The following is a 13,735-nucleotide window of genomic DNA, read 5'->3' as shown; positions in this document are numbered from 1 at the left end:
TATGAAACGAAAAGCACCCAGTCGAGAAATCATGTGTTTCTTGGGCTGCACAGAAGAGAAACAACACGCTAGAATGGAGAGGAGGGAGAGAACGAAAAACAGGCGAAATACCTCTGACAACTGAGACTTGGAAGAAGGATAAAACTGGATCTAGTGTGAAGAGTCTTGAGATAACGAGAAAGAGATGGGGAATGTGTGGCGTGTATGTAAGGGATACACACCAACCTGAATAGCCTGACAGACAGAAATAGACAAAATGGGCATAGAGATTGGAAAATCCCCGCCCTGAGCAAAGGAACGGTCTGGAAAAAAGCCAGAGGAAGATATTCGGAAAGAGAGGACATTCCACACGTTCCACTTCCGACTGCGTGTGCATTTTACACCTATGACTACACAGACACCTACACACATGCTGTCAAACACACACACATACATTCGGTCAGCTTGCACCGGACTCGTTAAAACTGTAGAAGCTGTAAAATACTGCAGATCCGGATGCAGCTATGGTGTGTGCAACTGAAACCTACAGATCACATGCATCCCACCACACAGCAAAGCAAGAAACTGAATCATACAGAGAGCTGGCTGCCACACATTTCTGTCTCATGTTCACACAGGAAAGGAGAGCGGCCACATCCAACCATGAGGCCCAACTAGGACAAAAGCTCGGCTAACTGCACATAATTATGTGCTGGTGAAATGAAAGAAAGGTGAGACAAAAATCCACATCTTCTCTAAAAGTCTTTACGTCTACAGAGCGCAAGTTCATTTTTCTCCAGTTCAAGTGCACACAAAAAACAGCCTCACATAACCAGTCCACTGCAATACATGACTCACTACAACCACATGACAACGTGACTGATATAGAAGTTTATAATTAATACATGAATATACCACATAGCAGGTGGCCAAGCAGTTACTGCTGGAGGCTTTTGAAAACCTTTGATGCCTCTAAATCGTCGAGGAGGTTATTTTAAATCTCACTAAACACCACAAACCACAAACTGTTATTCAGAACAATGCTGCACCACTAACAGCTTAATACTCCTGTCCTTCAGCCCCGTAAAACCTGAGCTAACAGCAGGAGAAACAAAGTATTGTCAGTTATTTGTTAATATGCAAAGAGCTGGTTGAATATTACCTCCTCAAAACGGGTTGCAAGAGTTTGCATCACGCGGGAAAACTTATATTTAAAGTAAGTTACATACAAGTTTTTCTGTGTGATGTGAAGATGGAAACTGATGAAAGTTTTTGCAACGGAAAACTTCTCCTGAGTTCTGCTGCGATTATTTCTTCCAAAGGTTATGTTTTTTGACAGCAACTGAAGGTACCGTCTTGTTTCTATCTGCATACACCCACTGGACACTTTATTAGACACACCTGTTCAGTGGCACAGGCAATGGGGATTTTATTTATATAATACATTTAATTCATTATATGTAAACTGAGTAGCACAAAAGATAAAAATACAAAACTCCATTTAGGTTTACAGTGCCTCAAGACAATGAAAACAGCGAAATAAAACATTAAAAAACGCAGGTGTAGACCTGTGTGAACAAAAGAGTCTTGAGTCTGTTTTTTGAATGTTGGCACAGATGTTACTGATCTCAGGTCAGCAGAAAGCTTGGAACAGGACTACAGGAACTGAAAGCACTCTCAGCTAAAGAAGCAAAACAGAGAGGTGGAGTGTGCGGAGGAGCTTTGTGAACATGTGAGATTACCATCTAAGATCAAACAGACTGTCAGTCTCTGACTTTTTGGACCAACAACAATATTTCTGTCTTGTCTCTGTTCAGTTCTAAAAAGTTTCGAGACAACCAGCAGTTGATGTCATTAATGCAGCTCATTAGCTAATAAACAGAGGTCAGATCTTCAGAGGAAACTGATAGGTACAACTGTATATCATCTGCATAAGAGTGGTAGGATATATTATGATTCGTTATGACAGTACCAACTGGGAGAATGTAAATTTTAAAGTCTGTGAAGGTTCTCAGTCATCCAGGTCATCGTAGTCAAAGGAGCTTTCAAAGAAAAGCGTCTGGACTTCTTTAAGTTGCTTGAAGACGTTTCACCTCTCATCGGAGAAGCTTCTTCAGTTCTGGCTGATTGGGACCCAAACCCAATTTCACACCTTGGCTCAGGCAATTAGAGGATCATCAGGGGGTCCTTTTGTCCCTCTGTGGGGGGAAACTCCCGCTAGGTTTATATCTGGGACTCTCCACCATTTGACCTTAGAACTGAAGAAGCTTCTTGGATGAGAGGTGAAACGGCTTCAAAAAGGTGTCCAACCAGTACTAGCAAGGTGTATCTAATGAAGTGGCCAGCGAGTCTATAAGCACATAGGAGGATCTTTTCCTATCACTTTTTTAAATACAGAATTTAATTTAATTTCACACAAATGTCTGTCCAAGTTGTGAACAATGGAAGAACATAGTGAGGGAGATCTTTATAACAGAGAGGATGATTTTGTCGCTGAAATCTAAAGGAGGCACCTTTTTACATGAAAGTGTGGGAGAAATGCAGGACTGAAGAGGACTCAGATGGTTAGGCACTAAGATAATATATTATGAAATGTTAGATTATTGTTTATAAATTTGTTCAAATTTACTGAATAAATAATTAACAAAGAAAAAAACCCTCCATGTTTGTTGTTAGAGTTTTGTTCTGTTGTTCTGACGATGGAAACAACCTAGGTAAGGGGATTAAGTAAAAGAAATAAAACATATGACAAGAAAATAGAGCTGTGCTAAAAAGATATCGTACTGAAGAATTTTCTGCTGCAAGTAAAGATAAAACGGTCTCCACTCATGACACTGACATATCTTATTTTCCTTTCTTTGTCTACAACCTTAAAAATGAGGAATGAATCCGTCAGTGAGCTGTTTGTGATTGTTTATTGTCTGCACTACAAACGAATAAAAATGTTCTAATGTGAAAAAACATGTTTTTATTTTGGGGCAAACCAGTTTACCTTCACATTTTGCTGCTTTAAAGGCAACAAGAACTCACATACTTTTACAGTTCTTCAGTCTAGCAAAAGATCACAGAGGTCACTGCTGATTACTTTCTAATTTCACCGCCTGCAAATGTATCACACAAATAACAGTGACCTCTGTCATCTTCCGCTGTATGGAAGAACAGGGCAGGTAAACAAGCCGTATTTTCATACGTTTATTAAAAAAACAGCAAATATTTAACAATATGGTTTTACAATACAGGTTTCTTGATTTTATATGTCAAAGTACACAAATCAGTAAAATGATCAATCGGTAAAATGTTGGAAAAGAGAGCTATGAAAAGAAATAGAGATTCAAATTCAGTGCATGCATATGATCCAAAGTGAATTTTGAAGATTAGAGAAAGACAGCAGAGGGCTGTGTAATTAAGTCATGGCAGAGAAAACAGAAAAAAAGAATCAACCTCTGACGAGCTACAGCCTTCGGTCCTCATGTCTTTACCTGGTTCTCATCACCTGTCTGTTGCATGATGCTGCAGCAGCTCTGTCTCTGTTCTGTCTCCGTGTCCTGCACTGCACGCAAATTCACCACTGCACTACACATTAGCACCAAAGCCCTAATCCATCAACATCATCAAACAGCCGCTGGCACCAGACAGCATCAAAACCAGGGACAGAAACAACAGGAACCTGTGCACTGTTCATAGAGAGAGAGGAAAAAATGTGACCTCTCATGCCCTGCCTCAAGGAAAAGAGAAAAATAACTGCAGCACAGTTGATGATGTCTTTCAAGCTTCTTCTTCCTAGTGTCTATCCTTGTTGAATAGGTGTGTTGCGTATGAACACGGCTGACAGATCATGACCATTGTTTAAAAGATAATACCCAACCCACTCCCAGATTGAGCCTGGGACCCATTTAACATAGTTAGACATTTTTTATTCTACACTTTCCCTCAGTTCAAATGAGATCCAGGTTGCCTTGAAGCTGCTGATGGAGCCTCAAAATGAGCCGAGTGACCTTCAGATGTCTGATAAGATTTTTTTTTCACTACCACACTGTGAACCTCAAACGAATTACAAATCTCATGTTGTGTAAATATAATCTTTAAAAGTAAATATCTTAACATATTCCTCTTGTTTTAAAGTAATTATTTTTAATTAACTGGAATTATTACTCAGCCAAATCCCACTTAAGTATAATTTTACTGGTCTTATCACTTTCACTAAAGAGGTTGTGTTTCTGGCAACATTTGTATGTGTGTGTGTGTCATTCTGCCTGTAAACACGAGAGCTCGAAAAGAGTTTAATGAATTCTGATAAAACTTTGTAGGGGTGCAGAGGGGATCCATTAACATTTGGCTTACATTCACCAAAGTCTTCAAGGTCAACTTGAGGATTTATTGGTCAAAATTCTTAAAAGTGTGGTGTTTACTGTCAACATATAGAAAGTACTGTGTAAGGATTTAAAATATCATGCCACATTTGACCTCTGACCTCTCATTCAAGATCAACAGATCGATCAAAGGGATAAATCAGTGATTGCTGCTATTAATTATTTAATTAATTAATTAAGTTTTATATCATCTACATAGTGCAGTGGATGCACCTCCTTCTTCTGCTGAGTTTTATTTGTTTGCTTGCTCAAAATCTCAAAAAGTCTAAAATCTTTGTTGTTTCAATCTCTTTATCTTTGTGTTTTATGTTAGTTTGGGGTTTTTGCATTTGTCTTCATGTCACAATCAAAAACAAATTCAACAAGTGTGAAAAGTTTATTCAAAAATGTCATATTTGGGCATTTTTGGACTATTAATAAAGAGAAATTCACGATGTCACTTTGGGCTTTTAATATTTCTGTCACAAACTGAGCCGCAGCTCCTGCATTGTCAGAAAGTCACCTGACTGTGAAATGGTGAGACATAAAGACAAATAAAAGGTGAGAGCAAGCACGTCTCAGCAAGACAACAATGCCGACTGACAGCGTGAGAAAGACACTGAAAGCCGCGATTTATTAATGTCAGGTGACTTTGCTGTTTTCATCCCTCAGCCTTATGTTTACACTGTTTCGCATAACCTTGCATGTTCATTACACACCGAATCTCACAATCAATCATCATCAGTAACCACAGTTTGTCCAACTTTCACATACTTTTTGCACATTTTCTGTTGCCATTGTTTGGCTCCCAAATGTGGAATGACCTTCCCACTCCAAGTCAAGAACACAAGGACATATCCCTGCCTCTCCAAACTCCTCTTCCTCCTTTTCCCACACTTGTTTACTCTCCATGAGATTCCTGCGTAGCTCTCCTTGCTTTTTTCTCGTTAATCTCCGCGGACACACGGACGTAGCCAGGCGTTACTGTACGGTCCTGACACATCTCGTTATTAATTTCTCGCAAGAACCCAAGCTTCTACTGTTGTTCTTACTGCAAGTCTCACGGGATGAAGGAAATCGGAAAAATGTAAAACATCACTCCCTCGGGTTTGTTAAGACTAAAACCCTGTATTCAAATTACGCCGGTGAGCAGTCGCGAGCTTTTAATTTGTTCATGGATCTGTTCTGTACGAGTTGGCTCGAACAAGATATTAAATATTGTAAAATAAAAGAAGCTTCAAGTGTAAACAAAACAAACAGGTTTGCAGAGAGAAAGAGAGAGAGAGAGACATGGAGAGAGAGAGGTTCAGTCACAGTGAGAGCTGCTGATAGATGCAGAGGTTGAAGGGCAGTGTGACATTGAGAGTTAATTAAAAAATACAAGCATATTCCTGTGTCCCTTGTGAGGGAGCACTGCATATTCATAAATATCTGTGTGTGTTTGTGCAGGTTTCTCAGCGCACAGAGTCTGTGTTTGTGTCTTAAATGAACATTACGTGTGTTTGTTAAGTGTGTGTGTGTGTGTGTGTGTGTGTGTGTGTGTGTGTGTGTGGTGAGGCCTTACAACAATATAGCCCTGTCCTGTAGCACAAGGTTAATGATAAAACCTGACCTGCTCACTGATGGACAGATCAGCAGATTACCCCCCTTACACACACACACACACACACACACACACACACACACACACACACACACACACACACATCCCAGCTATCACACACACTTCCACGAGTGTCTCCATATGCATACACTAATTAGCTAGCACAATAACAATTCCATGCCTCATCCAAACACTGTTCAAGCTGTCATTTTCTAATTAAGGCAAATCGAGGCAGCCAAAAAACAAAAAAACAAACTGTGTCTTACATGCGAGACCACACTTCATGTTACCACCAAGAAATTCAGAAAAATCAAACCAGTGAGGCCATTAAATCCTATCTAAACCTGGTTCATGTTCAATAAATAAAGGCACAACATGAAATTTAAAGTCGGCAAAAAGAAAACGGAAGCTAGAATTCAATTACTTTTGCATACATGCATTTCATCTTGCAAAAGCAGTTCACTATTTAGGGAGGAAATAGTGAGCCTTACCAGAAACTGATCGATATTCAGACCTGTCTGAAAAGTATTGATGCGCTCCCTCATCTTCTCAGCTCTTCCTCCTGCTCACTGTCTTGCATGTGTCCAACACTCAGTAATGCCTTCTCTGAATATCTGTCTTACAACTGTCCTTCCCTGTCTTTGCCAGTGTGAGGGACACGTACCTGCTACCTGCTTCCATACAGTGAAAGAGTGTAGTGACTCTTAGGTGAGTGTGCGCGCACACACACACACTAAAAAGGGAAAGCAGCAGAGGTTAATACAGACACTTGAAGCTTGACAATAAATTGTCAGCAGCTCTTAATTCAGCAGGGTAGATTCCCAGCCATGCAGCCAATCTGGCAGATTCCAGCAGCAAGATCATAAATGATACCCAGCAGGCAGGATGCAAGCTCAAGGCATGAAAATAATACCTGCTGACTGAGAGAGGACCATAAATATATTAACATTGTGTATGGATAATGCTGCACTGCTCTTCAAGTGCCTTCAGCATGAATGGCATGCTTCACTAAAGCCTGGCTGAGCCCCGGTACAATGTGCCATATCATGTTTTTATTCCTCTGTTTCTGTACACAGAAGCCTTTTTTGGTGCCATTAATTAATGCTTAAGTTACATAAAAACATGATGTGAGACTTTACACACAGTAAACCTTACTGTAAAAGCACAAATTAGCTTCCTTTAATTATAAAATACAGCCTATAAAACAGTTTAATCTTCTATAAAATGTTCATTACAAACTCAAAGCGATTTCTTTGGTTTAAGTTGATGACCTCAGCTTCTGTTTTCCCAACTGTGGTACTTAAAATGGGTCAGTCTGGTGTTCTGTTCTGACCCAGCAATTCTCACGTGGTTTATGTGCCATTTGGGGAAGAGGCAGTCTGATTTGGGAATGTTGAGTTTGACGTGGCGATTTTATGGATTTATAAACTCTATAATTGTTATTCTGGATTAGTTTGTGTTTATGTGTTTACTCCAGCAATGCACTTCACAGATTAGTTAATAGCTTACTGTGAAGACACCTCTTGACTTTGTTGCATATGTGCTGCATGTTCTGCCACATGTGCTGTAGAAGGTGCTGATAGTATCGTAAACAATGCCTTTGGAAACACACTAAATTACCCCAAGTTATGGTTTTCTTTTCTCTTCTGTTTGGAGAAGCATACGCGTTTTTGTACACATATTGCACAGATATGAACTGTGATGCCAGTATAGCCGCGATAAGCCGTGGATATCAGTCGGCTTCTATTTTGGGGAGCTGATGATTTATGATCCCAGCAGGAAGCAGTTTGTAATGTTCTTGAGATCTGGCAAAAACAAGAAACGTCAGTCAGTTTGGAGGGCTGTCGGGTTGTATTTAACTTGAACTGTGGTAGTATAGGATCCCCTATCATCACCAGCAACTACAGTTAGCCCTGCACTTTTATTAGTAGTTATTATTTTACCTGTTTGTAAGAAATATTTCACTTCATATGTGTAGTAGAAGACAGAATCCAACCACTCTTCTTTGCACAAGCATGTCCCAAAAAAAGACAGATGAAAGCAGATTTTTAATAGAGAACTAATGCACATCAGTCTGAAAAAATATTAAGCCGCTGTGAGTGTAATGGATGGCCTTCTTTTTCCTGATGTAAATATTTCAGGTATCACTCAGTATTTTGGGTATTTTATTCCTTATTAGAGAGGAAATTAGTGGAAAGAAGAGACGTGGTGGACTGACACTTTGACATAGTCTGACTGTGGCTTAAATCCTTAATCCCGCCCCCTTTGATATCAGTTTGATTCATTGTTTAACATTTATTATTTGTTTACATTTGTTCTCTTCTGGGCAGTCTAACAACTCTACATTTGTGATTTTTAAAGGGGACCTGTAATGAGGTTTTTTTTGCAGATGTTCATATATGGCTGAAGTTTCCTGTTGTCAGATCAACACATGTCCAAGCAATCACTGTGAACCAAAGGGTCAGAGTTCAAAATATTCAAAAAGCTTGGTTTCAGGGGTTATTTTCTACTCTTGTTAGGTGAGGGCTGTGTGCGGACAGGGATAGGACCCAAGGTGCAGACTCCAGAGACAGATGTGAACTCAAAACCGCTTTAATGTTAAACTCAAATATAACATAACTGGAAACAATCAAACTAAACTAACACCGGAGGACTGACAGAACACACAGCTTGGTAAACGGTAGATCGCGACACGGACACAGAGAAACACAGGGCTTAAATACACAGAAGGAGCAATCAGGGAATGAATAACAGGAGGGAAACACAGCTGGGACAAATCAGAACTGACGAGACAAAAGGAAGCGTAAACTGAACACACTGAGATAAGACAGAGACCTTCAAAGTAAAACAGGAAACACATAACACAGACTCACATGCAGGCACTACAGAGGGAACAGAGACGTGGGACCAGGGCAGACACAAACACTGACTGAACACGGGGATATAGGAACTAAGGATACACAGAGACGCGAACTAGACAAGGGGACACAGGTGATAGGGGAGACAGAGCAACTAAAGAAGACAGAGACATAAACCATAAGACAGAACTCAAAGAAACCAAAGACTAAAAAGTATAAATAATATAATAAACTCAAATACCCTGGGTCAACGACCCAGGCATCCTAACAACTCTTGGCTATGAAGTAGAGTGGATTTCCATAAAATCCCTTAAACAAAGGAGTAAAAGGGGCTAAAACAGCTTATTTCAGACAATAGTTGAACACTGGAGCGACATCAAAGTCCGGTATGAGTTAATCAAGGCTTATTGTGACTGAATTATGCAAAGCTACCCTGAATCTGAAATTAAAAATACAAAGTTGGAAAAAAGTACAATGGGTTTCTTTTAAAACTGATATATTAATAGAAATGTATTCATTTATTAGACAGAAAGCGTTTAAGTACCAAATTCCCACGAGTCCATTTTATGGAAGTTTGTTTTTGGGTTTATCTGAAAAGCTCAAGTTATGCATCTTGAAATTCAGAGTAATTAACTCAAAGTTGTAGTAAAATTTCAACATTAAAAAAAAGAAATTTAAACAATCCAGTGGTGGCAACAAGCTTTCATATTTTCAGTCACCAGCAGTATTAAATGTTCTATTTCTTGTGATTTTGGCTCCACTCTCCATAAGCAACACAATGTTTTATGATTTTCCACTTTCACACACCCATAAAGGTACCGTTACAGATCAGAAATCTGCGTTTATGAATTTCAGAAACACAAAAAGTTACTTTTTTGTCTATTTTTCCAAGCGGTCTCTCTTGCATCTGGACTCTTTGGAGACCTTTCACCTTTCTGCCTCACTCTTCACCCTCAAACTTTCCCGTTCACCAACCCTTGTCCATGTCCATCCAACCCCCCCACCCCTGAGGTGAAACCTTACTCGTCGATAAATTTAGCAGCAGTGTGATCCAACGTTCACTGACACACTTCTCCCCAGTTCTCCCTCTGCCTCTCTCTCTGACGCTGTTTGCCTCTCTTTCGGGCCATCTCTCCCAGGAGGCTTGTTGAACAGACAGATGGAAGGCTTTAACCTTTACACAAAACAATAACAAGCTATTGACACTATTTAGCAATGTGACATTTCACCTTTATGCTATGGAAGTAACATCCAACTGTTTAATTATTACATTAGAACTACCCCTGTAATTGAAAAAACGTGTCCGCATTATCGTATGAAATTTAATGGCTTAATCGTCTACATTGCAGTCATTCCAGCCCACGGGACATTTGGCAGGTGAACGTTATCCCTTTTAGTAGCCTGTAACATTTGAGACTTATGGGATCTATTTCACTGCTGTTGACATTCTCACAGATTGAGACTCGTCTCCTCACACAACCTCGCTTTTAACCTCATCCATCACATCAACTGTTACACACAACCAGATGTAAAAAGCAGGCACAAATATACACTGTGTGTGTGTGTGTGTGTGTGTGTGTGTGTGTGTGTGTGTGTGTGTGTGTGTGTGTGTGTGTGTGTGTGTGTGTGTGTGTGTGTGTACATCTTCACAAGCAGCGATTTGCTCTTGTCACTGTGGAAACGTCTGTCAGTGTGACAAGAGTCCACAGAGGGAGCTTCCTCTTTGGGAAAGTGAAGAGTCACCAACAGTTGTGTGATTTTAAATTAATAAACACTACTCTGCAAGGCCAGTGAGCATTAATTTTTGTGGGTGGATAATTTAAAGATCCATCACTTAAATGTCATTAAATATCACAGAAAACCAGATAAACAAAAAAGAAACTAAATTAATTCAAATCTTTTATTAGCTTTTGTCTAAAGTTGAACTTTTCTAATTATTATATTGGTATTTTTAAACTTCTCCATATTCTCTACCCTCATTGGACTGACAGTGCAAGTCTTTTGGTGTTGCCTGGGCTAAACTGTTGACTACACCTGATGAGGTGTGGATAAAGACATGCCCGAGGCCAAATTGAAGGGTGGACAGCATTTCTTTCCAGACATCCTCATGATCTCTTCACTGCCTTTTTAAAAAAGATTTTTTAGCTGAGATTATTAAGCAATTTAACAGAAAACCCATAGGTTAGTGGTTTCCACATTCACAGAAGGGTCCCTGGTTCAGTCCCAAATCCTTTTGGTTTAAGGAAATGCATTTGGCGTAAAAATCTGCCAAATTAAAAATTTGGTGCTAACTGTATTGGCGAATCATTGCGAATAAGGAAGCAGCTTAAAATTGCTTTTATTCCTAAAAGCTCTGGTCAGTCCGCACACTTTTGTGCCAGGAACCTCCAGAAACCACTGCCAACCAGTTGGGGAAAACACATTTTTCCAGGGCAACCAGTGTTTGGTCCATAGCTCGAGAGTAATCTGCGCATGAGGTCACATGAGAAAAAAAAAGAAAAAAAAAAGAGGTCACACTTTTGCTTGTTATGAAAATGTATAAATCATTCGACTGGTGCCACTAAAATCTTTCGTCACCTAGTTTGTGTAATTTGTGAAGAACCAAATCATGTAAGTGAATGAAAACTAAACATTAACCTTCTGAGGGCAAAGTTACTTTTTTTTGTAATACGGCTTCATTCATCACACAATCCTCTAAAGCAAAAACTGACCCTCGAGTGCTGTTTGAACATCATTGAAAGGCTTGTTGTGAATTAAGTTGAAATAACAGTTATATGTGATCTAAAAGCAAATCTCAGGCGTAACATCAACACTTACTGCACCTAAAAACAAGCACTAAAAACAGACAGTCATCTTCAGTTTAAGGCACCGGTGTGAATCTGTGAACCAGCCAAACTAACCACAGGAGAGTTCTCCTGATCAATAAACAAATTATATCAGGACGATCTATTAACAGCTCTGCACATAAAATCCTCTGATCCTTCAAGGCTCTAATTTCCTCTCACGCAGACACAGCTTTCACACCTGAGAGATGTGTGACTTCACAGAGACATTAAGCTTGTAAACAGCGTGATTTAATTAATTGTCTTATTTATATCTGACTTGTGCAGCACCAAGGGACTGAAGGAGGACCAGGGATTTGGGATTTGCTCTGGACAATCGTCCATCTTCTCAAAGGCGAAGAGGAAGACGAGCAGAAGGACGGACTGACACACTGCTGTTGCTCCTCCGCACTTGATCAGTTACATGAATATACACAGCCCAGCTGCTCCAGCCTCAATTGCTCATTGTCTTGTCTCAAACTCACAATCAGCTCTGCAGAAAAGAGCATGCTGAAGCTGTTAGTAATCTATGACCACAGCAGAGAAGAGAATAAAAATGCTAAAAAAAAAAAAGAGTCAATAGTGGCTAAATGTCACCAGACATCTTGAGATGCTCCTGGGAGGAATGACTATCATTCTGGATAAGCATTTAAACAGATGAACTGGAGGATAAAGTGACATGACTTCATCTCACCACGTACATCTAACCTGTCTGCTCCGGTTTCCTGTATATAGGTATTTATATCCACCGCCACATGTAAACAGCAATGACTTTACAAGGCATCAGAAAGAAGATGCACATGAGTCGCAAAAGAAATGTAAACGATCGAGGGTTTTTTCCATTTTCCCAGGGATGACTTTCCATTTATCGCCTTCACTCAGCTGGTTGAGGCGTGGGCGGTGAGAAATTGTACAGACTGTTCGTGTCTATCCGAGCTGCAGAAATAAAGTTGACATGAAGTTGCAGAAATCTTGTTCGAGAAGAAAAGACAGAGTTGGGGTGGGTGGGGGGAGGATGAGAGCGGAGATGAAGATTATTGATTTAGTAGGAGAGCACGAGGAGGACTTTGTATGATGGAGCAGAGAAGCATGATGGGTAGAAAAAGTAGGCGTAGGAGAGAAGTAATGAAGGCTAGACCAAAAAAAAAAAAATCATTAAGAATGAAGAACGGTTAAAAAAAAAAGGGTTTGAAGAGAGGAAGTGACAGGTGAATTGATGGAAAGATGAGAGAGAAGCAGGTGTGATGGCAGAACAAGAGAAACGAGGGAAAACCTTTGGAAGTTAAAGATAGGACAGCATACAGGCAGGCAAGTAAAGGAAGATTGGGAAAGACCTACCAGGGTCTGTTGGTATCTCAGAGCCTTCCTTTGCGATGCATCTGCAGCCATTGACACGCTGTCACTGATCCAAAAATAATCTCGCTGGACACCCCAGCATTTCTAATGGCGTGGGCAACAGCAATGCCACACACACATACACAAACACACACACACGCTGCCTTATTGTATACCCACTTCACACCAGGTCAAAAACACCACAAAAACATCTAAAGTTTCTCAGTCTCAAACACACTCATTGCATAGAGATAGTCCGTAAGCACAGGTGAGGTCCATCCCGAAAGCGCCTTTCTCCAGATGACCCACAGTCTAAGAGCCATCCAGCTCCACCGCAACACCGACAGACACAGACAGAAATCAGAAAGGCAGACAAAGCAGAGCAAAGCCATCTGATGAGGCAGTGAAGGACACACTGCTTTCCTTTATTAGAACTGCAGACACCTAATAACACACACACACACACAACTTGTTGCCCTAAGCAGCACCCTCCCTGCCAGACGGCCATTAGGTGTGTGTGTTTGGATGGCCTGTTCTTGTTTGGACAGGAGTGTTGAGAGGGGTGGTAGTTGGAAGGATCCCCCCCCCCCCCCGCGCCCCAACATAGGGCTGCCCCTGCAACGTGAGCAGGAAGGTGCACATGACACCCCTATGACAGCCCGCACCTATTCAGCCAATGCCGCAAGGCAATCCCCGTAACACTCACATGCTATGGCAGCCCTCTCTTAGAAGGAGGGGGAAAGAAAAAAAAATCACCCCTAGACACACCCCCAATAGCAAGAGCTCAGC

At 40.5% G+C, this 13,735-nt stretch overlaps 1 protein-coding gene across 2 annotated transcripts in view; it reads right to left on the bottom strand.

Annotated features, from left to right (window-relative positions):
• clcn1b (chloride channel, voltage-sensitive 1b) overlaps window positions 1–13,471 on the bottom strand; it is a 33,030-nt gene extending 19,559 nt beyond the window's left edge. Inside the window, exon 1 of one of the 2 annotated variants that reach the window (XM_085471603.1) lies at window positions 12,950–13,471. In XM_085471603.1, the coding sequence (XP_085327729.1) occupies window positions 12,950–13,000 (51 nt within the window). In that variant the 5' untranslated portion in view covers window positions 13,001–13,471. Of the gene's footprint in view, window positions 1–6,422; window positions 7,407–12,949 lie in introns of those variants that run through there. The other variant, XM_085471604.1, reaches the window with a different exon arrangement.
• Between the last annotated feature and the right edge of the window lie 264 nt (window positions 13,472–13,735).

Source organism: Copadichromis virginalis, linkage group LG11 (genome assembly GCF_057382275.1).
Source record: "Copadichromis virginalis isolate Kocher_CV1m ecotype Utaka linkage group LG11, C_Virginalis_male_GT1.1, whole genome shotgun sequence".
In the NCBI taxonomy this organism is placed as follows: domain Eukaryota; kingdom Metazoa; phylum Chordata; class Actinopteri; order Cichliformes; family Cichlidae; genus Copadichromis; species Copadichromis virginalis.
This window is presented reverse-complemented; position numbering and strand designations above follow the sequence as displayed.